Here is a 26,209-nt window from a genome sequence, read left to right on the forward strand (position 1 = left end):
AGCACGGATAACGGGACGTTCCTTAAATTATTTAAATCCGCGAAATTCGGAATTTAATAGTATGTATAATGTTTTGTAAAAACAAAAAATATTAAATTTAAAAAATCACAAACACTTTTCACTTATATATACGTGTAAATATACGTGTGGAAATAAACGTGCATTTGTAAATTACTGGTATATAGGTATGTATATATTAGAAAATAATAATACTTTGATGTTTGTAGGGATATTTTTTGAAAAGTTCCTATAGGGACGAAAATATCTCAAACTTAGTTTTGTACGCCAGAATAAGTACAAATGTAAGTGCGCAGTATACAAACGTATGTATGTATATATGTTTGTTTGTGCGAACGTATCATGGCGCAACGATACAAGGTGGCAGCATGGAACAGCTGATTATACATTTTTTTTATTTGATTTGATACCTCAACTTCCGGTGCCGTACGATTTTGACATTTGTCCATCGAATTACAAAAACAAAGTACATGCATTTTTTATTTATGTTTGTAGGTATGTCGCCATGCTGCCACCTTGTATCGTTTCGCCATGGAACGTATGCACGTGAATCAGATGAGCTTCTCTGTTTATGTTTACAACCAGAAGAGTTTGTTTTGATTCGCTTCTTCCTCGCTTTAATGTCGCGTTTCTTTTGTGAAGCTGAGTGCGCTTGATTGCACTGTTGGGAGAGTGCAGCAAAGAAAGATAAAAAAATTGCAAATTTGAGAGAGGTTGAGAAATTTGATCAGCAGTACACAACTCTCTTTGCTAATGTAGCTATACGTGCTGGGAGAATGTCGCTGGAAGAGCGAGTTGAACGTGTGAGTAAACACGTATGATCTTCTCTGAATGGATAAGTATGAATGCTGGAAAAGCAACTTGAAATTATTTGTACATGTATGTTAGTAAGTACATACGTATGAATATTATACCTTTCTATATGCTGCGAAGCAGAAAAAATGATTTGGAAGTTGAACTGTATCGCCAAGTTCAACGCTCTGTAAACTCAGCTGTAGAAATTTTCGCTGATGTTGTTCTTGCACAGTGGGTTTGAGTAGGCAAGTAAACTGCAATTTTTTGTTGGTTAAATACCACTAGAAATATGTATACATATATATATATATAATTGGCGGATTTTGCCTATTGGTATAGCGGAATATTTTCTACCAATTTTTGGCTGCAAAACGTTTGCAGTAAAACCAACGGTAAGAAAATTTCTGCAATATTCATGTATATATGTGGATATATATATATATGTTTTTGCAGTTTACAAAAATAATATAACTTTTGTGGAAAAAAGTTGTATTATTTTCTATGTTTTTTACTAAAAATAAAAAAAACTGCCTACTCACCGATTCCTGTATTCTGTTCCTTATGGGGTTGTTGTTGCTGCCTGGTCGCTTGTTGTTGCTTCTGCTTAGCTGGCTGTTGTTGCTGCTGCTTGGCTGCTGGGTGAGTAAAGATGATTTTGGTGATTCCACACCTTTCCTTCTTTTGTTTTTTTTAAAATTTAAATTTTTCCGCAATTTTTTGAATTTGTATTTTTTTCCTCTCAAAATTTTCAGAAATTTTTTTTTTTCTTAAAAAGGGTGTGCACCAAAAAACAATTTTTTTTGTAAATATTAGTGTATATCTTGTATTGCTTTTTTTCCAAGCACTTTGAAATTCTTTTTTTTCACTTTTCTAACTGAGGATTTTTTTTTGTTTTATATATATGTATGTGGATATGTTTATGTGTATATTGAAGTATGTGTAGGTACTCGTATATGTTTTTTTGTCCAGCACTTCCTTCACACAGTTTTCAATTATTGTATTTTGTTTTAACTTTTTATTTATTTACGAATGAAGATTCGATTTTCAATAAATTTTAATTAAATATTTTAGGGGCGGGCCAAAGATGGCTGCGAAGGACCATGAATAAACTTGGTCTTTCTTCGCTACACTCTTCACTTTCGTAAATAAAAAGATGTATGATTTTTCTTTTAAAAACGTTATAAATGTTTTAATTGTTAGTTTCTTCTTCAAGAATTCACCTTGCACTTTACAAATTAACTTTATAAAAAAGGGACTTTTGATCTTCAAATCTAAATGAAACTTTAACACTTTGTTAACAAAAAATACAAAATATATATTATGTATGTATATGGTTATGGCACGTTATAACAGTAGCGCGTTCGCGGTTGCCGAGTGATAGTACTTGACTGACTTTCCCAAATATCGTTGACGACGATGGCAGTGGTCGCTCGTTGGTGTCTTCCACTTCGCCGCGCACGGCTGCGCATACGTATATTCTGACGCCGTCTAAAAATTTGTGAAGGCGGCTTAGACATCGAAGAAACGACGTTCTGCACAACAAACGGAGAAGGCCCCACACGTATGGTAGGAAGCTGTCACAGTTCGTCGGATATATCAATCGTTAGCGCAGGACTAGTAAACTGCGTCAACTGGCAGCCGATGTTAACATTGGCATCCGGCCACCTGCCTATACTTATTTCGCTCGAGCGTACCGCCGACTTCATCGTCTCAGAAAAACGCACTTTCATAAACTTTAAAAAAGGAAAGTGGGATGAATACAAATCCTTTACAGACAACCGCTTTGCTGCCCTCCCTATCCCGACTGATACCCGCCAAGGGGAGCGTGCTTTCCGCAAGGTCATTGAATCCGCCTCCGCTCGCTTCATTCCCGCCGGTAGAATTCCCGAAATTCGGCCTCACTTTCCGACGGAGGCCACAAATTTAGCGAGAGAAGGCATGAGATTGCTTGTGGATGAAAAAAGCGGGCGAAATGGGAGGAGCACCTAAGCGGTTGTAACCTCTCTGCCGGTGTAAGTAAACTTTGGTCCACCGTAAAGTCCCTATCGAATCCACCTAAGCACAATGACAAAATTTCCATCGCCTTTGGAAAAATGCGCGAGCGCTTTCTGCCGACAATATATAATACATTCCAATGTCTACAAAGATAGACGGATGGCCAACAGACACGCACATAAACACAAATTCAGCGCGTCTCCAATTACCATCACCGCCAAAGAGGTTGGGGATGCCATCGGTCATGCTAAACCATCCAAAGCAGTGGGCCCAGACGGCATAGCCATACCGATGCTTAAAAGCTTAGGGAAAGAGGGTTTCAAATATTTAGCGCATGTCTTCAAACTGTCTCCGTCCACCTTCGTCATTCCCGAAAAATGGAAAATGGCCAAGGTGGTCCCGCTACTAAAGCCTGAGAAACCAGCTAACATAGGAGAGTCATATTGCCCGATATCTCTCCTATCGCCAGTAGCCAAGACGCTTGAAGCCATTTTACTCCCCTACTTCAAAGAAAATTTGCAGCTAGCCTCTCACCAGCATGGCTACAGAAAACTCCATAGAACCACCACCGCGCTAAATGCCATTAGCACCCAGATAAATTGCGGTTTAAATCAAACTCCCCACCACAGAACAGTACTTCTTGCGCTACACCTATCAAAAGCTTTTGATACGGTCAACCATGGCACGCTACTGCAAGACCTGGAAGGGTCTACCCTTCCCCCATGTTTTAAAAACTGGACCGCAAATTATCTGGGTGGTCGGCAGGCATCGGTGCAATTTAGGAACGAAACTTCAAAACCAAGAAGAATTAAAGAAGGGGTACCACAGGGTGGTGTCCTATCCCCACTTTTGTTTAACTTCTACATATCAAAGCTACCTTCGCCACCAGAAGGAGTTACTATCGTTTCCTACGCCGATGACTGCACAATAATGGCCACAGGCCCAGGCCCACAGATCGATGAGCTTTGCAACAGAATAAGCGGCTACCTCCCTGATCTCTCCTGTTTTTTCACCTCGCGATCCCTGGCATTATCACCTACTAAATCCTCCGCGACTTTATTTAAAACATGGACGTCCCAACTGCCGACTGTCCCACATCCCAAAATCTTGGGTGTGACGTTTTATCAGGATCTCTATTTTTTGCGTGGGCATGCAGGCGCAATTGTATGGAAAATTCAGAGCCGTAATAAAATCCTCAAATCTCTTGCTGGCAGTACTTTGGGAAAAGACAAAGAAAAGCTCCTTACCACTTACAAAGCAATTGTCCAGCCGATTGCATACTACGCGTCCCCTATATGTTCGCGAAGCCTAAAAAATACCCACTGGAAGAAGCTACAGGCCTGCCAAAATACTGCTCTCAGAATTGCCACGGGCTGTCTCCTTATGTCCCCAGAACACCATCTACATAATGAGGCGAGAATACTCCCCATCAGGGAGAGAAATGAGATGCTAACCAAAGAGTTCCTCTTGAATACCCAGAAACCTGGGCACCCCAACAGACATCTGATTGATGAGGCAACACCGCCCAGGGGCTTAAGAAATCATCTCCGTAAGCATTATGAGGAAATAAGGCACCTGAGAACTCAGCCGTATGAAGCAAAAAACACAAGCCGGTCCTCAGTGAACGCCACAAACAGGCGTCGGACCTTTATGCCGGGAATTGCCCGGTGAATCCATTAATCAAAGAAGAGTACCCAAAACTTGCGGAAGAAGAAACGTGAGTCACTCTAGCTCAACTTCAATCTGGATACTGTAACAGGTTAAACTCTTACCTATCCAGAATCAACCCCGACATACAAAATGTATGCCCTGCGTGCAATGTGTCCCCACATGACACCAACCATCTCTTTAATTGTAACGTGGAACCAACGCCTCTAATACCCCCCACATTATGGTCCACCCCTGTTGAAACAGCAAGTTTCCTTGGACTCCCGTTAGAGGATATTGATGACAATTTGTGATTGGTCGCACCTATTGGATGGGGCGAAGCACTGCTACAACAACAACAAGAAAATTAGAAAAAAAGGAATAATTATGTCTATGGAGAATAATGACATAGTTAGGCCAAATGACTGTAAAAAAATATATATGCATGACAAAAAGTGAATTAAAAGTAAGGCATAGCAAAAGTGCTTCATCTTTAGTCTTAAATAAAAAAGTAAATGCAAGGCGCGATAACCTCCGACAGATTTTAGGCCGAGCTTCTCTTCCAATTTGCGCCGTGCTACTTTTTAATTTTTCCCACAAATTGGCGGGACGGGACCTACATGTTTTATGTCGACTCGGAACGACATCTGCAAATCAGATGACTTTTCACTGAGAAGCTTTTCATGGGAGAAATACAATCGCAGTGTTTTGCCAAATCACTGCCGAAAGGCGACCCCGCTAAGAAAAACTTTTTTTCTAATCGAATAATTTTTATTTCTAAATTTTCTATGTTATTTGAGCGGGAGTTGAACCCACGATATTAGGCGTGGTGGGCGGAGCACGCTACCACCACACCACGGTGGCCGCATAGTCTGCGTTAATTAAAACCAAAACAGAAGGATATTGTAAAATCACTAGTAAAAGGAAAGATAGATTTGATTTAGAAAAAGAAAATTTTTGTTTTTGTAGAAAAGAAAAATTATTAAGCGAAATAAGAAAAACTGCAAATAACTTATTAGAAAAAAAAATTTGGTTAAAAAAATATGGATTGTTAAGCAGAAAAAATAACAAAACTGTATGTAGTGCACTCAATTTAAAAAAAAAACTTGAACAACAATTGCCATAGAGTCTTCGCAACTACAAAATTCTGTGAGTAAACTATCCTTAGATTATACTTATATTTTTTGGTGGGTTTTGGTGTCGTCCTAAGCAACGTCAAAGCAACATACCCATGTACACCTGTACTTACACATGTACGCTCAGTACATCAGCTGATACATACCTATGCTAGAATAAGCCTGTGCATTTGCTAATTATATGAACAAAGGCAGGTTCATAAATTTTTAGATGACTGTTACTATTGTGGCGAATATTAGCATCACTATGTTATTAAATAATCACAAAAACAAAAACAGCAAGCAGCCGCACTTATGTACATGTACACATTAAAGCAAACAGCCACACTTATGTACAAGGCAACGAAAAATATTCCATACACATAACCAGCAGTTTGAAGCAGAGAGATTATGTATCCGGCAGCTAAGATCAGAAGTTGTTGCTCACACATACACACACATATGGTTAGAAGAAAAGCATAAACTACAGATATACAAGTATAAAACTAATTACTAAGCATGAGCTGCAACCGTTCTAGAAGGCATGTGCATGAAACGTCTAGACCTAAGGAGAAATATGCGAACGAGGTAACAGAGAGTATAAAAGCAGTCCAAGCTGAGGAATAACTAATCAGCTTGATTTTAAATACGCTAGTAGTGAAGTACTACTCCCAAACTAGTCCAAATAAAGAAAATTTTTTCAATACTGAATATTGTAGCTATTTATTCGACAGTTCAGAGATTCGAACGTTAGCAGAAGGTGCATAATTATCAAGAATTTCCCAGAATTCATTACAATTGGTGCCAGAAGAGGATTTGTTGAATAAATTGAATTGAAGACTCAGCAACTGATGAAGGAGTTGGAGAGCCTCGGATTGAATACAACCGGCAATAAATCCGAACTTCAGGCACGACTACGAGAGTTTCTGGAGTCGGAAGGAATGAAGACGCAAACATTACAACTAGAAGCACAAGAGGCGCGTATATCATCAAAACTTGAAAGTCGTATGGACGAAAATAATGCCGTTGCAGGAGTTGCAACTAAATCGCCCAGCTGTTTCAGCAAGCAATGCTTAAGTAAAACTCCATCTTTTGACGACTCTGTTCCTTTCCAGGATTTAAAGCTTCAATTTGAGAAGAAGTCAGCAGGGAACAACTGGAATACTGAAATTAAATTGCTGCGCTGTTCGTGGCATTAAAAGAGCACGCCGCTGAAATATTACAGACTATTGCCGTGGGAGAACGGAGCAGTTACGAGGCATTGATGGCCGCTGTCGAGGGACGTTACGGAAGCGAGCATAGTAAACAGATATACCAAATTGAGCTGCAAAACCGCTAAGCTCATTAATTCTTGAAAATGTTAAGTTAGTAAATAATCACAACAACAAAAAGAGCAAAAATTCACACTTACGTACAAGGAAACGAAGAATATTCCATACATATAATCAGCAGCTGGAAGCGGAGAGATTATGTATCCGGCAGCTAAGATCAGAAGTTGTTACTCACACATACACATTCATATGGTTTGAAAAAAAGCATAAACTACAGATATACATGTATAAAGCTTGATAAACAAGCATGAGATACAACTGTTCTAGAAAGCATGTCCGTAAAATATCTAGATATAAGGAGAAATATGAGAACGAGGTAACAGAGAGTATAAAGCAGCGCAAGCTGAGGGTTAGCTAATCAGTTTGATTTGAACACGCTGGTAGTGAAGTATATTTGCGAAGTACTACTCCCAAAGTAGTCTAAATAAAGACAATTTTGCAATACTGAATATTAGAGTTATTTATTCGACAGTTCAGAGATTCGAGCATAAGGTGTATAATTATCAGGAATTTCCCAGAATTCGGTACACTATATACATGCGCTGGTTGATTAGACTGCTTACGATCAAAAAAAATCAAAACCAGAGCGAAATTTTCAATGAATAGAGGAAGTAGATATATGCTACCGATAATCAAAAAAACTGTTTTGAGTGATTACAACTTTAGGCTTCATGCTTATGAATGCCTGGTAGAAGATAATTTTTGAGTAAGGTTTTGAATAAATACATAACACCTTTTCCAACTAAATAGTAATTTTTATATCCGAAATTTTTGTGTTTATTAAAAGAAATTTTATAACAGTGGCAAATTTAATTCGAAAAATATCTAAATAGTTTGAAGGTCATCGCTCTTTGATTTGTAAACAAAATACGAATAGATATCTCATGTAGTATAATCCCTAATTATGTATATTTGTATGTAAGGAAATATAGGTTGTTTTAACTATTTAAAAAAAAAAAAATGCAATTTATGTTTTTGTTCGCGTACTTAATTTTTTTCCAAGAATGAATCAAAATATTAAATGAGTTTTTAAAGAGTACAAAATGTGTCAAATTTATTAGAGATTTCCTGGTGGCGTACGGTGGCATAGTGAGGTAGGGAAAGTTGTTTTCTCTGAACATCTTCTTTAATCTTTTTGTTGCGAAGATCTTGGTTGGGTATGGTAGAGAAAGCGAATGTCAATTAACATCCTAGCCATAGCTAACCTTTCAATATGACGTACATTAAGGTGTCCTCCTTTTTCTTTAGAAATTTTGCAGTTCTATAATTATGCCCCGCTATTTTCCATTAGGAATGCTATTAAATAAAATTTATAGTAATGCAGTTTAGGTATGGCAAAAACCCACCACACGCCGGAAGAGCTAAGGCACCAGTTGATTCCGACCGCCGCGACCCGTCAACTTTCGGTAGGTTTATAACTTTTCCTATCTTTAGCACCAATCGGCTTACCTATTCATTCATCATCAACTCCCTCCTTGTAGGTTGTTACAAGATTCACATAATGAGGTCATTTAATAGATTGACCTAATGTAACATCTGCTACTTTTAATAATTTAACCATGAGGTCGGCCTGTTCAACCCAAATAACATTTTGTGTTACATACCTGATTTTCCATTGATATCCTTTGCTTTCAGATTTCGGGCCTTTATTAATGTTAAGGTCAGAACTGAATTTGATGGATGATAGCAAAGTGATGAGAGCAGTTCTCCACATTTGTCCTCCGTCGGTGGTTTTAGTGCTTTCCAAAATGACTGCTTGCTAGCGAAATCAACCTAAATATATTTCAAATCTTGTAAATTTATTAAGAATAATCTGATAAAGCACATTTAGGCAATCATATGAATGTGATAATGTGAAAATATAAATGTTAATATATGTACTTATGTATGAGGTCAGGTTGCGACCGGCAAGTTTTCGGTTGGTTCACCCAACTCGCATTTTCTGAGAGCCTAATAAAACTAGATCTTTGTCTGGAACTCATGCACGGTTAAAAGTTTGAGCCTGGTTCTGAAACTAGTTTGATCTACATTTGGTTTAAAGTTAATATTATAATATACTGACATCTGGTGGATTTTGGAGATATCTAGTTTTTCTAGTCAGAACACTTGACAGGAAAAGCCTCATATGAAATGCACTTTAATTTAAGAAATAGCTTCAATTGGCATTAAAACCCAAAAGTGTTTATGCGATGTTTAAACTTAACGATATATTCGAATTCCGGTTAACCTTTCTTATTCGCGGTCACCTCATATGCACATATTATAATTCTCCTTCGTTTCCCTGCAAAAAATAGTGCGACTAATCCCTAACGATATCGCTCTCCGATTGATACCTTTTGTCTATATTGGGGCATAATTTATCCCCTCTAGTCCCTTTGGATACAGTTGGGATTATTCAGGTTGAAATAAATGTAGACCCCCTGCAAAAAATGCGATTAGTCTAAGATGAATCCGGGACTAGTCGCAAAGAAGTATGCGACCAATGCCAGTTTTGATCTCTTTGTATGAGTTGAACTGTTCCCTTTTGTTTGAGCATGTCCTATGAAGAGACTAATTGTACCCATTTATACCCGAAAGGGATCGATAGGACCAATCCCCTTGGTACCCATATGGGAACAAATGAATACTATTGCCTTCTCGGTTCAATAAGGACTCAAATAGGCCCAGTAGAATTTTTCATGACAGAAACACATTCGGAGGGTTTGCCAAGCCATCAAATCTATTTGGTGTAAGTTGTCCGCCCGCTTTTCAAAAGGGAATAAAAAATATTCTCCGAAAATTTAACCCTAACTGCGGCGTGGTCGTTAAGTTCTAGTAATTTAGGTTCGGTATAGGTCTCCACATTTTTCTCAAATAACTCGGTTCAATCGCCTGTAATATTTTTAATTTTACTCACTTCGTTGCCGTTTTTTTAATTCTTCTTAAACCCGGCTACACAGATTTCAAACTGACTAGCCCCAACTGTACCCGAAAAGGTCTAAAGGCGTTCAGTTATGCCCAAGTCTAGAAAAAAGAGATCAATCGGAGACCAATCTCTTTAGGGATTAATCGCACGATTTTTTGCAAGGCCATTTTAAGAAACAAAAAAAGCGGCAACGAAGTGAGTTAAATAAAAAGAATATAGGTGATTGCTTCGAATTATTTAAGAAAAATGTGGAGCCCTATACCGAACCTAAATAACTTGGAACATATGTTTCATTATCGTCGACCCATAACTCTTGGAATGAGATTGCGACTTAATAATTTTTTGCAAGTTTTAGTATTGCTTTTAAAATGTATATAATCTCTTACCACACGAAAACTAACACTTTTTGATGGGAAAAGGGATTCGTCTTCATTCGTTCCCATATGGGTACAAAGGGGATTGGTCCTATCGTTTTCGTTCGGGTATTAATGGGTGTAAATGGGTACAAATAGTCTCTTCATAGGACATGCTTAAACAAAGGAGAACAGCTCAACGCATACAAAGATATCTAAACTGGCATTAGTTGCATACTCCTTTGCGACTCATCCCGGAATCATCCTAGACTAATCGCATTTTTGCAGGCTTAGTCGCCGCTGAACAAGCAGAGTAGTGTAGTGCCATAGTAAATTGCATCAATATAAATTGTAGATGGCAACCCTCTTTATAAATATTCAAGATGCAACCATACATCAGATGCACTTGGCATCACTAAAATTGTTAGAGTCGAGCAGCTCGGAGAGTTTCTGATTGGCTGAAACTGCCGTTGCCCGACGCCATGATTTATTTCGACGCCATCATTAATTTCGTTGCTAAGCAACGTAAGGAAAAATATGCCAAGCCGCAGAGTTGCGTTAGCGGCAGTTTGAGTTAAAAGTAAACCGGCCGACGCATCACTCGCGAAAATAAACCCGCAACCAAAAAGTTACATACGGAATATGTAACTAGAAAAGTTGTGAAAATAGAAAACACATTTGTGAACCTAAAGTGAACAAATAAAGTTTTATTATAGAATTAAAACTAAAGGTTCTAAGTAAAAGACTAAAAGCTAAGTTAATCGTAAAACTAAAAACTAAGTGCACAGCTATAAAAACTAAATGTGTAGAAAGAATAAGTTTTAAATAAACCAACTGTAATTAAAATCTAACCAAACATTTAATTATTCAAAAAGGAAGAACTAGGAAGGGAAGTAAAAGTTTTTTGGAAAAGGCGTGTGCGCCTGGTTCAGTGCGAGTGTGCGTGCCGAACAGTTTTATAGGATCCGTAAAATGGGTCCTCAATATGGCGACCGTGACAGGACGAAGCCCTGTAAAAACGGGTTGTGGCCGAAAGGAGGCAAGCCTCCCAACAGGCGTGGGAATAAAAGAAAAAAAACAAAAACCCACTTAAAAATTAAAAAAAAAAATTAATTAATAATTAACAAAATACATATACATACAAATAAGTTACAAAAATTTATAAAATCAAAAAAAATATCACAAAAAAAGTTTAAAATCAAAAAAAATTACAAAAAAAGTAAAAAACATTAAAAACTATTACAAAAAAAAAAATATATAAAAATTTGAAAAATCTACAAAAAAATACAAAATTAACAAAAACCCTTCAAAAAAAATGTTTGTAAAAAACATTGAAAAATGACAAAAAAAAAACAAGTTAAAAATTCTACAAAAATATAAAATCAAAAATAGCACAAAAAGTTCAAAAAAATTACAAAAAGGACAAGAGATTAAAAATCATTACAAAAAAAATTAAAAATTTGAAAAATCTACAAAAAAATACAAAAATTTCAAAAACCATTTCAAAAAATTATAATATTTAAAATCGTTACAAAAAAATATATATATAAAACTGAGGAAAATTTACAAAAAAATTTAAAATCATTAAAAACCAAAAAAAAAAAATATATAAAAATTAACAAAAAACTTGCAAAACGAAATCAGCGCAAATATGGCAGTGGTGGTGGCTTATGGCAGTGGCTAGTGGAAAAAAAATTTTTTGTGAAAGACATTTAAAGAAAATATATACGTATAACACAAAAACTTAATAAAAACGGAAATAATAAGAAAATTTCGGAATTAATTATAAAACAAAAACTAAATGGCAGCAGAAATAATATAATTCGAAAAAACTAAAAACCAAACCTTTTGAATAAACTGTACACATTTCTTAGTGGAAAAGAAACAAAAAACGGCCCTAGCCACGCCATTTCAATAACGGCACTAGCCACGCCACCATCATAACGGCAAGCCACCGTACATCAACAACAAGAACAAGCGAAAGACAAGTGACGCCATCTAACAACAGCAGCAGCAGAATAACAGCACCAGCAGCTGAACATCAGGCACAACAGGTACAGCAAACAATGAAGCAAGTCCAGCATCAATTGGTATGGTGTGCGAAAATTTTTATTATCTACATTATTATAAAATAATATTTTTCAATTTTTTATATATAACCATTTTTCAATTTCCAAATATTTTTCAAAACTTACGAACATATTTTAATTAATTAATTAAATTAAATAAAACAAAAAAACAAGAAAAAAATTTCTTAATCCACTTACCATACTCATTAAAATGTAAACACATTTTATTTCACTTAATTTTCCCAATTATTCAAAAAATTACTTACCATACGTATTACAAAAATTTCTCATTATATTAAAAATTTAATTTACATACATATAATACATAAACTAATTGAATTTCACATACTTTAGGTATATAGGGTCGGACAAAAACAAAAAAAAAATTTTTTTAATTTTTCATTAATTGCTTCTAGTTTTAGTCCCACTCTGCCCTGCAGTGGGCTCCATCAACACAAAAATACAAAAAAAATTTGGTTACTTTTCGTAAGCGGTGCGTCCGCGTAAATATATGATATAAATTTTTTTTTAAACCCCGGTGCGTCCGAGGACATTTATATTACAATTTTGGAAAGATGCGGTGCGCCCGTATCTATAAAAATAAAAACAATACAATTTTGATAAAAGCGGTGCGTCCGTTTAAAGCCTGTACAAAATATTTGCCATTCTATAATCTTTGCATTTAAATTCAAATAAAATTATAGTTTTTGCCATACGTTTCAAATACAAAAATTTTTTTCAAATTCTGTACAATTAAAAATTCTTACATTTCAATAAATATATTCGTAAACAATATCCAACATCTTTTAAATTGCATGTGAATTCCAATTACAATTTCCTTTTTGCATGAAAATTTTCAGCTAATTCCAATAATTGGGTTTGGATTTGCGGACAACAAAAGCGTAAAGTAAATATTTTTTAATCTTTCTTTTCATTAACTAATCACTAACTTTAGTATTTCAATAAAATTCTCTAACTAAGGTTTTTTTGCTATAAGTATTCGCTAACCAATTGTATAATTATAACTAAAATCTAAAAGCTTTCAAAAATACATACTTTCGCAAATTTCTTTTAAAATATTTTCATAAATTCCCTTTAAGAATACTTTCATAATTTTCTTTTGAGCTCAACTCAACCCGTTCCAATTTAATTTCCTTTAAATTCAATTTCTATTCAATCTTCATAAACAAATTCCACATAACTTGCAACAAAAATTTTAATATTTTGTCTGTTCGTTTCAACGCGTATGGACCTAAGAAGCGGGAAGGTTGTTTCTAAAGATTCCCATCCGAGTTCAAGTTCCAAAAATTCAGAGCAAAATTTAGTTTCCAAAAACTCAGAGCAAGATATAGATTCCAATAATTCAGATTCTGATTCATCTTCAAGTGCATCGTCAACTGATACCTTAACAAGTGAACATAATTATAAATTATCCCTGAGTGCAGACTTTTTAGGATTTGCTGATCAACCTGTAATTCCAAATTCTAGTTTTTCTATTCTAACTGCGATTCTTAACATTACAACCATGGCCACAATCGAGGAGAAAAAATCGTTTATTAATACTTGTGCCTCGATTATGCGAGACAACTACAGTGGAGACCCGTTAGCACTTGGCTCCTTTATAAATAAAGTTGAATTAATGGAAGTAGTCTCTAATGAAAACTTAACTCCTACTTTTATTGCATTTTTAAAATCCAAGCTCGAAGGCAAAGCTCGCGAAGCCCTACCAACGCATATAAAATCAGTCAACCAAATTAAAGAAGCGCTATGTAGTGAAATTAGGCCAGACAACTCGAAAGTTGTCGCGGGAAAAATTGCAGCCTTAAGAGTAATCAATAACAATTTTTCAGAATTTTCAAAGCAGGTAGAAGAGCTTTCTGACTCGTTAGAGCGCTGTCTAATCATTGAAGGTATGACGAAGGCAAAAGCCCATGAGATGGCAGTTGAACAAACCATTAGCGTTTGTAGACTAAATAGTAGTTCAGATATGGTGAAATCAATCCTTGCGTCAACAACCTTCAAAGACTCAAAGGACGTAGTAGCAAAAATGATTATAGAGCGAGAACAGGAAGTTAAAGAGCGGCAAGTGTTAGCGTTTCGGTCACGTCCGATAAGATATAATAATTTCCGTGGAAATTCTAGAGGTAACAGTAATTTCAGATATAACAACAATAGTAATTTTCGATTTAACGGTAATGCAAATAGGCAACAGAGTAATACAAATTTCCGACATAAAAATTATAACAGAGGCAATAATCGCAATTACAATAGAGGCAATAGCAATTCCAGCAATAACAATAATAATCGGTCCGGAAATAGCAGAAATTCCAATAATCAGGGTTCAAATTCTAGAAATTTAGCCAATGTTCGTTCTTTAAATGCCGAAGCCCCTCAGGCGCGAACACTGAGGGAGCAGGAGCAATTCGACTAAATACTTCTCAGTCAATATATTGTCTAAATTAAAATTTTTCCAATTTCGTCGAAGTCGCTTGTAGCGATTCTCATAAAATATGTTCTTTTCTAGTAGATTCACAGGCAGACATTTCACTAATAAAAATTTCCAGTTTGGCAAACGATGTAGAAGTCGACAATAGTAACGTAATAAATATAACAGGCGTAACAACAGACCCGGTAACAACACTAGGGATAGTTAATACAAGTATAATAGCATCAAATACATTTTTTCCTCTGACTCTTCATGTTGTCAATGACAACATTAATATTCCTTCGGACGGTATAATAGGGAAAGACTTTCTAAAAACGAACTATGCATTTTCAATTATGCTAATGACACAATTACGTTCGGACAAGGGACAGAAAAGGTAAATATTTCAATTTTGCATAGCACTTCAACAAATACTCTTGTAATTCCACCAAGAGGCGAAGTTTTTCGTGTTTTTAGTTTGAAAAATTCGACAAGTACAGTTTTTGTAGATTCTCAGGAACTCTGTAACGGTGTTTTCACAGCAAAATGTATCGTTGATACAAAAAACCCGATAATAAAAGTTATCAACACCACCGACGAGGTCAAGTACGTAAAAGATTTCAATATTCAAACTGAAGACATAAAAAACTTCAATGTCTATCGCATAAATGAAACACCTATCGATTCAAAACGTATAGAAGAGCTTAAATCAATTTTGGCAAAACAAATGCCTTCTTACGTTAAAAAGAAATTACCTGATTTATGTTTGAAATATTCTGATATTTTTGCATTAAAAACCGACTTAATGACGCTTAATAATTTCTATGAACAAAAACTTAGATTAACTGACAAAACTCCTATTAAAAATTACCGTTTGCCATACACACAACGCGAAGAAATAAATAAACAAGTCGAAGACCTATTACAGAATGATTTAATCTAACCTAGTTTTTCAAATTATAACAGTCCTTTGATTTTGGTACCGAAAAAAGATCCAACAGGCAAAAAGTCGTATCGTATGTGCGTAGATTTTAGAGCAGTAAAAAGCTTATAGCCGACAAATTTCCACTAGCACGCGTTGGTGACATATTCGACAATCTTGGCAGAGCCAAATACTTTTCTACTTTAGATCTTTTTTCTGGTTTCCACCAAATACCCCTTCACCCTAAATCTAGAGACGTAACTTCTGTCAGTACAGATCGAGGAGCTTTTCGTTGGAAAGTTTTACCTTTCAGGTTAAATATTGCACCAAACTCTTTTTCTCGTATGATGTCAATAGCATTTTCAGGCATTTCGCCAAATCAGGCTTTTATGTATATTGACGACGTTATCGTCATTGGTTGTAGTGAGACACACCAGCTTAAAAATTTAGAAAAAGTTTTCGAAACCTGTAAAAAGTTTAATTTAAAGCTTAATCGAAACAAATGCAATTTCCTCCGTTCCGAAGTAACTTTTTTAGGCCATAAATGCACGTCAAAAGGTTTGCTGCCAAATGATTCGAAAATAGACGCTATTAAAAGGTATACTAAGCCAAAAGACAAAGATGCGGTTAGGCGTTTTGTCGCATTTGCAAATTATTACAGGCGATTTATACCGAATTTTGCGTCACTGGCAGCGCCTTTAAATCGTTTAAATAGGAAAAAGTTGAATTTGCCTGGGACGAAGCGTGCGAAAACGCTTTCGAAAAACTAAAACTAGCATTAATGTCTCCTCAACTACTACAATACCCTGACTTCACAAAAGAATTTATAATTACAGTAGATGCTTCTAAGAGTGGGTGTGGTGCTATATTAAGCCAAAAGCATGGTGATAATGATTTACCAATTTGTTTGGCGTCAAAATCTTTTAATAAAGCAGAACAGAAAAAAGCAATTATCGAATTAGAACTCCTAGCAATACATTTCGCTATAAAGCATTTTCGTCCATATGTTTACGGTACAAACTTCACAGTAAAATCCGATCATAGACCACTAGTTTATCTTTTTAACATGAAAGACCCTTCGTCTAAACTTTCTAGAATTCGATTAGAACTGTCAGAATATAAATTTACGATTGAATATATAAAAGGAAAATCTAACGTTGTGGCTGATGCTCTTTCACGCATTAGTATAGACGAAATAAAAGAATCTACAAATCATGTTTTAGCAGTCCAAACGCAATCACAAACCAAACAAAGGGAATTACAAAATGAAGACAATAATTTTACTGATACTTTTTGCGAAACGCCTAAAGTACAAGTTTATGACAATTTTTATACAATTTTTCAAAAAAGATACCGCGAATAAAGTCGACTATACAATTTAATAAGAATAATAAGATCTCCAATATACAAATTTATGCGCATTTAAAACACAATAAACTAAATTTCCTTAATTTTGTGAATGCTAACGGAAAAACAAATTTAGATGAGTTATTTTCGGGGCTTGAAAAGCAGCCGGCAGTCACAATATTAAGCAGTTAGAATGGCCAAAAAATGATATATTTTTCAAAGAATTTTCAATTACAAATTTTAAAATCAGCGGTAATAAAATTTTAAAATCATTACAAATAATACTAACAGACCCTGTAGAAACTGTAACAGAAACAGAGCAAAAACAAAAACTTATGACAATTTATCATGAGGACCCTAGGCGGTCATTGCGGCACAAAACGATTATATTCTAAATTAAGAACAAAATACTATTGGAAAAATATGACAAGAGACATTTCGAAATTTGTCAAAAATTGCAATAAATGCCTTTTAAATAAAGCAAAACCAAAAAGGAAAATCTTGTTTTGACTCCAACGCCCTGCAAACCCTTTGACATAGGAATTGTCGACATAATAGGTCAACTTCCGGAATCCAAATATGGTAACAAGTTCGCTGTTACTATGATGTGTGACTTTTCTAAATACCTGATAACAGTCGTTGTACCAGATAAATCAGCCAAAACTATTGCTTGTGCTATTTTTGAAACCTTTATATCAACATATGGTACAATGAAAGCTATTAGATCCGATTTAGGAACGGAATATAAAAGCGAATTATTCTCTGAATTGACAAAACTTTTAAAGAATGATCATGATTTCTCAACAGCTTACCACCACGAAACTGTTGGTACTGTTGAAAGAAATCATAGAGTCTTTAACGAATACTTGGGTGCATATCTAAATGAAACGTATTCATATTGGGATACATACTTAAAATACTTTACATAATACTACAAGTAGTTCGGTTTTTGATAATAAATTTACTCCAACGTGCAACGTGCTTTGCACACAGAGTATATTAACTTTGATTGGATAAGGGTTGGTTGTACAGGTATAAAGGAATCGAGATATATATAGACTTCCATATATCAAAATGATCAATATCGAAAAAAAGTTTGATTGAGCCATGTCCGTCCGTCCGTCCGTCCTTTAACACGATGCCTTGAGTAAATATTGGGATATCTGCACCAAATTTGTTACACGAGCTTATCTGGACCAATAATAGAATGGTATTGCGCGAAATTGTGTGATAACTATGCCCACTATTTATATATATAACATTTTGGAAAACACAAGAAACCTGATTATTTAGTAAATAATAAAATGTTGGAAATTGACATGTTGGAATTTGACACGTGGACTGATATTTAGACCCATGATAAAAATAAAAAAATAAAAATTTAAAATGGGCGTGGCACCGCTCACTTGTGATAAAATCAATTTTACAAATATTGTTAATCATAAATCAAAAATCGTTAAACCTATCGTAACAAAATTCGGCACAGAGCTTGCCTTTCCTATAGGGAATGCTTTGAAGAAAAATTAACGAAATCGGTTAAGGACCACGCCCACTTTTATATAAAAGATTTGTAAAAGGGTCGTGGACGAATAAAATAAGCTATATCTTTGCAAAAAAGAGCTTTATATCAATGGTATTTCATTTCCCAAGTGGATTTATAATAATAAATAGGAAAAATTTCAAATTTAAAAAATGGGCGTGGCACCGCGTCGTAGACTAGAGTAATAAGCTATAACTTAGCAAAAAATAGTTTTGAATCAATGATATTTCACTTATCATGTTTTATTGTAAGAGGAAATGGGGAGACATTTTTTTTAAGAGCGGTGCGCAGATCACAAGTAATTGATCAAGAAAATTGTAGTTTTTTTTCTTGCGTGAAAAATAGTAGTATAGAAGTTGTCCATGGTGAATAGTGAAACAAGCAAGAAGAAGGGCACATAACCAAAAGAACTGTAAAGAATGTCACTTCCCTTTGAAGTGCCTGTTTCTGCTCCGCCGTGAAATTCACTATGCGCTTTTTGCCTTTTAGTACTGCAGCTATTGTTATTTTTTTTTTATACCTTTCATGAAAATGAAATGGTATATTAATTTCGTCACGAAACCCAAAACTGTAAGTCCTTTAAGGAAAATAGATAGACCCACCATTAAGTATATAGAAATATTCAGGATGAAGAGCTGAGTTGATTTAGCCATGTCCGTCTGTCCGTTTGTCTGTTTGTATGCAAACTAGTCCCTCAATTTTTGAGATATCTTGATAAAATTTGGTGAGCAGGTATATTTGGGTGTCTGATTAGACATATGTCGGAACCGGATCGGACCACTATAGCATATATCCTCCATACAAACGATTCTTCAGAAAAAGAGGATTTTTGTCATATCTTACTCAATTTAACAGATTGAAGCTTCAACCCTCACCATATAATTTCGTATATTGTACATATTGTTGCCTGAAAAATTGATGAGATCGGTCATATATATAGTATATATCCCCCACAACCGATTGTTCAGATAAGAAACTCTTCGTAATTACTGCCCTATTTTAAGAGCTAGAGGCTTCAAATTTCAACGAATGCTTACGCATATAACATATATTGTTGTCTGGAAAACTCATAAAGATCGGTGGTATATATAGTATATATATGGTGGTATATATAGTAGATATATATAGTATATATATATATTTTCGCAATTTTAGCCCCATTGTAACAGCTATAAGCTTCAAATTTCACCGAATGTTTACGTATATAGCATATATTGTTGTCTGAAAAAATCATAGCGATCGGTTGTATATATAGTATATATCTCATAGAACCGATTGTTCAGATAAGAAACTTTTCGCAATTTCTACCCCATTCTAACAGCTATAAGCTTCAAATTTCACCGATTGCTTACGTATATGTATATATTGTTGTGTCAAAAAGATCGGTGATATATATAATATATATATGATGGTATATATAGTATACATATATAGTATATATATATATATGTTTTTGCTATCTCGGCCCCATTTTAACAGCTAGAAGCTTCAAATTTCACCAAATGCTTACGTGTATAGCATATATTGATGTCTGAAAAAATCATTGAGGTCGGTGGTATACATAGTATATATCTCATACAACCGATTGTTCAGATAAGAAACTTTGCGCAATTTCTGTCCCGTTTTAACAGCTAGAAGCTTCAAATTTCACCAAATGCTTACGTATATAGCATATATTGTTGTCTGAAAAAATCATAGAGATCGGTGTTATATATATTATATACTTCATATAAACTGTTATTTTTTCCCTTTTTTTCATCAAATTTCATCAAATAATTACGTTTACTTCATATATTTTTGAAATACGTGATTCGTAGTCATAGTTTTTACATGCAGACCACAAAAAACGTGAAACTTTGCATCCTCACACAAAGTACCTACCTATTTTTATAACTTTCATGAAAATGAAATGGTATATTAATTTCGTCACGAAACCCAAAATTGTAAGTCCTTAAAGGAAAATAGATAGACCCACCATTAAGTATACCGAAATAATCAGGATGAAGAGCTGAGTTGATTTAGCCATGTCCGTCTGTCTGTTTGTATGCAAACTAATCCCTCAATTTTTGAGATATCTTGATAAAATTTTGTGAGCGAGTGTATTTGGGTGTCCGATTAGACATTTGTCGGAACCGGCCGGATCGGACCACTATAGCATATATCCTCCATACAACCGATTCTTCAGAAAAAGAGGATATTTGTCATATCTTACTCAATTTAACAGATTGAAGCTTCAAACCTCACCATATAATTTCGTATATTGTACATATTGTTGCCTGAAAAAATTTATGAGATCGGTCATATATATAGTATATATCCCCCACAACCGATTGTTCAGATAAGAAACTTTTCGTAATTACTGCCCTATTTTAAGAGCTAGAGGCTTCAAATTTCAACGAATGCTTACGCATATAACATATATTGTTGTCTGAAAAAATCGTAAAGATCGGTGGTATATATAGTATATATATGGTGGTATATATATTATATATATATAGTATATATATATATATTTTCGCAATTTTAGCCCCATTTTAACAGCTAGAAGCTTCAAATTTCACCGAACGCTTACGTATATAGCATACATTGTTGTCTGAAAAAATCATAGCGATCGGTTGTATATATAGTATATATCTCATACAACCGATTGTTCAGATAAGAATCTTTTCGCAATTTCTACCCCATTCTAACAGCTATAAGCTTCAATTTTCACCGATTGCTTACGTATATGTATATATTTTTGTGTCAAAAAATCATAGAGATCGGTGATATATATAATATATATATGATGGTATATATAGTATATATATATAGTATATATATATATATATATGTTTTTGCGATCTCGGCCCCATTTTATATTGATGTCTGGAAAAACCATTGAGATCGGTGGTATATATATTATATACTTCATATAAACTGTCATTTTTGCCCCTTTTTTACGGCTAGAAGCTTCAAAATTTATCAAATTTCATCAAATAGTTACGTTTACGTCATATATTTTTGAAATACGTGATTCATAGTCATAGTTTTTACATGCAGACCACAAAAAACGTGAAGCTTTGCATCCTCACACAAAGTGCCTACCTATTTTTATACCTTTCATGAAAATGAAATGGTATATTAATTTCGTCACGAAACCCAAAATTGTAAGTCCTTAAAGGAAAATAGATAGACCCACCATTAAGTATACCGAAATAATCAGAGATGAAGAGCTGAGTTGATTTAGCCATGTCCGTCTGTCCCTCTGTCTGTTTATATGCAAACTAGTCCCTCAATTTTTGAGATATCTTGATAAAATTTGGTGAGCGGGTGTATTTGGGTGTCCGATTAGACATTTGTCGGAACCGGGCGGATCGGACCACTATTGCACATATCCTCCATACAACCGATTCTTCAGAAAAAGAGGATTTTTGTCATATCTTACTCAATTTAAGAGATTGAAGCTTCAAACCTCACCATTTAATTTCGTATATTGTACATATTGTTGCCTGAAAAAATTGATGAGATCGGTCATATATATAGTATATATCCCCCACAACCGATTGTTCAGATAAGAAACTTTTCGTAATTACTGCCCTATTTTAAGAGCTAGAGGCTTCAAATTTCAACGATTGCTTACGCATATAACATATATTGTTGTCTGAAAAAATCATAAGGATCGGTGGTATATATGTGGCGACAGCCACAAATAGATTATTAGTTATCAAACACAATCGAGTGCTATCGAAGGTGTTATCGTCTTCACCTATCACCTTTTAGCTAATTCCCACCAACAGTCAAATCATATTATGTACATTGTATTTTTACCTTTTCTTCTATTTACTCAAATTCGTACACTCTCATAATGCAGTTAAGACTGGTTTGATTTTTAAGTCCTGTTATTAAAAAATCATACGATTCTAACGCTCTACACTATGGTTTGGCTTTATGCTTAATATTTAGTCAAATGTAATTTTAGTTTTAGTTTCTTTACTGTACCAATAAAGACCAGTTCGTATTTTAGCTTACGCGTTATGGTTTTATTTTATATTCACCGGCCGCGCCGCTAAACTGGTGACCCCGACGTGATTCCTTTTTAAGGAAAGTGTCAATTCGCGTACGAACTAGTTTTTTTTTTACAACCAAAAGCCACGCTAAAATTTTCTTCAGCAACTGGCATCAAAAAATTATAGTTTTTTTTAAAAAAAGTAAGTGCATCAGAAAAAATTTTTTAAAGTGAGTGTTTAAAAAAAAAAACATCATAGAGATTATCACCGCTGGTGCATTGCGGAGCACCCAAGACGTTGTGCTGCACTGGTGTTATTTGAGGGACACTAATATGTGCAAATCAAATTGTGGTAATTACTATTATTCGGTGATATAATATTTAAAAGGGCTGCGTAATTCTGCCCATCAGCAAACCCTATATTTTTATATTTTTCGAGACTGCCGAAAATCAAATTCTGTAAAATGCCTAACAGTGACGATAATAATTCCGACATTAAACCAATAGTTCTCGGGTCCATAAAGGCTCCTAGCTTTTGCCCCGAACGTGTAAATTTGTGGTTTGCTCAGCTCGAGGCTCAGTTTATGATTCACAGCGTTAGTACTGAAATCGCAAAGTTTAATTACGCCGTGTCACTAATTGATACACGATACGCCGCTGAGGTAGAAACCCTTATAATTAAACCCCCTACAACTAAACCCTACACAGAACTCAAAAAAGTTTTGACCAGTTGTTTTACAAAGTCCGAAGAAGCTAAACTTCGCCAACTTCTTGATGGTGAACAAATCGGCGACAGAACACCGTCACAATTCCTGAGACACCTAAAATCCCTAGCGCCTAACGTAGACGAAGCAGTAGTTAAAACCAAATGGTTGTCGGGGCTGCCCGAGCAAACACGTGCCCTTCTCACCGTCCAAACAAACGCTTCACTAGAGGAGCAATCACGCATGGCTGACAAGTTGCACGAGATCGTAAAAGGACACGTTGCTTCCGCACAGGCAACCACTTCATCGACACATTCAGCCATGGAGCAGAAAATTAACGCACTCAGCCAGCAAATTGAAGCACTCACAATGCAATTAAACCATAATAGAGGAAGGTCCACTTCTCGCAACCGTCCAAGTTCTAAAAATCGCAATTCTTCAGGTAAGCGTTTGAATAAATCTACTGGTACGTGCTGGTATCATACTAAATTCGGTAGCCAAGCACGTAAATGCGCCACAGGGTGCACATTTAAGGGAAACGCCAACCAGAATCCCTAGAGGCGGATAGTGATTCTGCAACTTCTTCACGCCGTCTGTTCATTAAAGACCGAGCCACTGGCACACAATATCTCGTGGACACTGGTTCGGATCTCTCCGTGTATCCATATGGCTTGTTAAAGAAAGCCTTTCGTAGCCCCATTGGTTACCAACTCTACGCAGCTAACGGAACACTAATCCAGACGTACGGCCTTATAACTATGGCACCCGACCTCGGACTTAGGCGAGACTTTACCTGGCAATTTATCGTGGCTGACGTCACGAAGCCAATAATCGGCGCCGACTTTCTCAGTCGTTTTGACTTATTGGTCGATTTAAAACGTAAATGCCTGCGTGATGGAATTACCAATTTGACCAGCAAAGTCATGCTGCTGGACACAAAATCAGCTAATTCAATCAAAGCTATTGGCGGTGACTCCATATACATAAGACTACTACGCGAGTACGAAGACATTACGCGACCTGATACCACCTATTCAAGGACCAAGAAACACGCGACGATGCATCACATCAAGACGACCGACGGTCCACCCGTAAAAAGCAAACCTCGTCGCCTTTGTCCCCAAAAACTTAAAATCGCGCAAGAGGAGTTCAGAAAAATGATAGAACTCGGTATCTGCCGACCCTCGGATAGTCCCTGGTCTTCACCACTGCATCTTGTGCAGAAGAAGTCTGGAGAATGGAGACCGTGTGGCGATTACCGCCCTTTAAATGCCCGAACGATACCGGATAACTACTCCTTACGTTACATTGAAGACTTTGCTGCAAATTTGTATAATAAGAACGTTTTCTCCGTCTTCGATTTAGTTCGCGCATTTCTACAAATTCTCGTGGCCCCCGAAGACGTTCCTAAAACGGCAATTATTACACCTTTTGGCCTATTCGAGTTTATGTATATGACTTTTGGTCTTAGGAACGCCGCTCAAACTTTCCAAAGGTTTATCGACGAGGTCACGAGAGACTTGGATTTCGTTTTCCCATACATTGACGACCTTCTTGTCGCATCCAAGGACGAGGTTGAACATCTCGAACATTTAAAAATTTTGTTTAAACGCCTCCGAGACTATGGGTTGGTTATTAATTTGCCAAAATGTCAAATCGCGCAACCAGAAGTAAAATTCTTAGGCCACCTTATCAATAAAGATGGAATAAGACCTCTCCCGGACAAAGTTGAGGCCATCATCAAGATGGAACCTCCCAAAACCATTAAATCTTTACGTGGATTTCTTGGCACCGTTAATTTTTATAGAAAATTTATTAGGAACGCAGCAGAACTTTTGTCTCCTTTAAACAAAGTTCTTGAAGGCCCTAACTTAAAAGGTTCTCATCCTGTCGACTGGACTCCGAATCTTCAACGCGCTTTCGACGCTGCCAAACAAGCTCTTGCCGATGCTACCCTGCTAGTTCATCCAAACAACAACGCAAAATGGGCTGTTTTTACGGATGCGTCCGAATACGGAATCGGAGCCGTCTTGCAGCAACGAGTGAACAATGAATGGCAACCCCTGGCGTTTTTCAGCCGAAAATTGACACCTTCTATTCAGAAGCTTTCGACATACGACCGGGAATTGCATGCAATTTACGATGCTGTAAAACATTTCCGTCACATTTTTGAAGGACGGCACATTACGATCTATACTGATCATAAGCCACTACAGCACGCATTCCAACAACGCACGGAACGAGCATCGCCGTGGCAATTCCGTAGGCTTGACTTTATCGGTCAATTCACAACCGATATTCGCCACATATCGGGTAATGACAACATCGTTGCTGATACGTTATCACGCCTCGAAGCCATCGCTGCGCCAATCACGCACCAAGAACTCGCCGATTCTCAAAGAGATGACAGCGAATTACAACAACTCCTGCGCAACACTACACCGCTCAACCTGAAAGCTATTCACATTGACAGCGGACCAGCAGTGTATTGTGACATCGCGACAGGTACAGTGCGTCCATACGTCCCAGCGCAACTTAGGAAAAAAGTTTTTAATTCCCTCCACTCACTCGCACACCCTGGCATTAGGGCATCACAAAAGTTAGTAGCAAAACGGTATGTCTGGCCCTCTATAAACAAAGATTGCCGCGAATGGGCAAGAGCATGTATCGATTGTCAACGCAACAAGATACAACGACACGTTTCATCTCCGATTGCTAACTTCCAACCACCATCCGAAAGATTCGAGCACATCCACATCGACCTCGTAACACTGCCAGTGTCAAAAGGTTTCAATCGTTGCCTTACTATAGTCGACCGCTTCACACGCTTTCCAGAGGCAATTCCGCTTGAAAACGGATCAACCGAAGTTGTAGCACGCGCCTTGATTCATCACTGGATTGCACGCTACGGAGTACCTAAACGAATTACATCTGACCAAGGCGGTCAATTTGAATCTATTTTATTTCGCACTCTCACTGAATTATTTGGAATAAAGCATTTACGTACGACAGCGTTTCATCCACAAGCAAATGGACTTGTGGAGCGACTTCACCG

General features: G+C 36.2%; 1 protein-coding gene across 1 annotated transcript in view; it reads right to left on the bottom strand.

Annotated features, from left to right (window-relative positions):
• Syt7 (Synaptotagmin 7) overlaps window positions 1-26,209 on the bottom strand; it is a 1,421,749-nt gene that overhangs the window by 539,431 nt on the left and 856,109 nt on the right. The window contains exon 4 of the mRNA XM_067758204.1: window positions 8,506-8,674. Within this exon, the coding sequence (XP_067614305.1) occupies window positions 8,506-8,674 (169 nt within the window). The remainder of the gene's footprint in view (window positions 1-8,505; window positions 8,675-26,209) is intronic.

Source organism: Eurosta solidaginis, chromosome X (assembly GCF_040869045.1).
Source record: "Eurosta solidaginis isolate ZX-2024a chromosome X, ASM4086904v1, whole genome shotgun sequence".
NCBI classification, from domain to species: domain Eukaryota; kingdom Metazoa; phylum Arthropoda; class Insecta; order Diptera; family Tephritidae; genus Eurosta; species Eurosta solidaginis.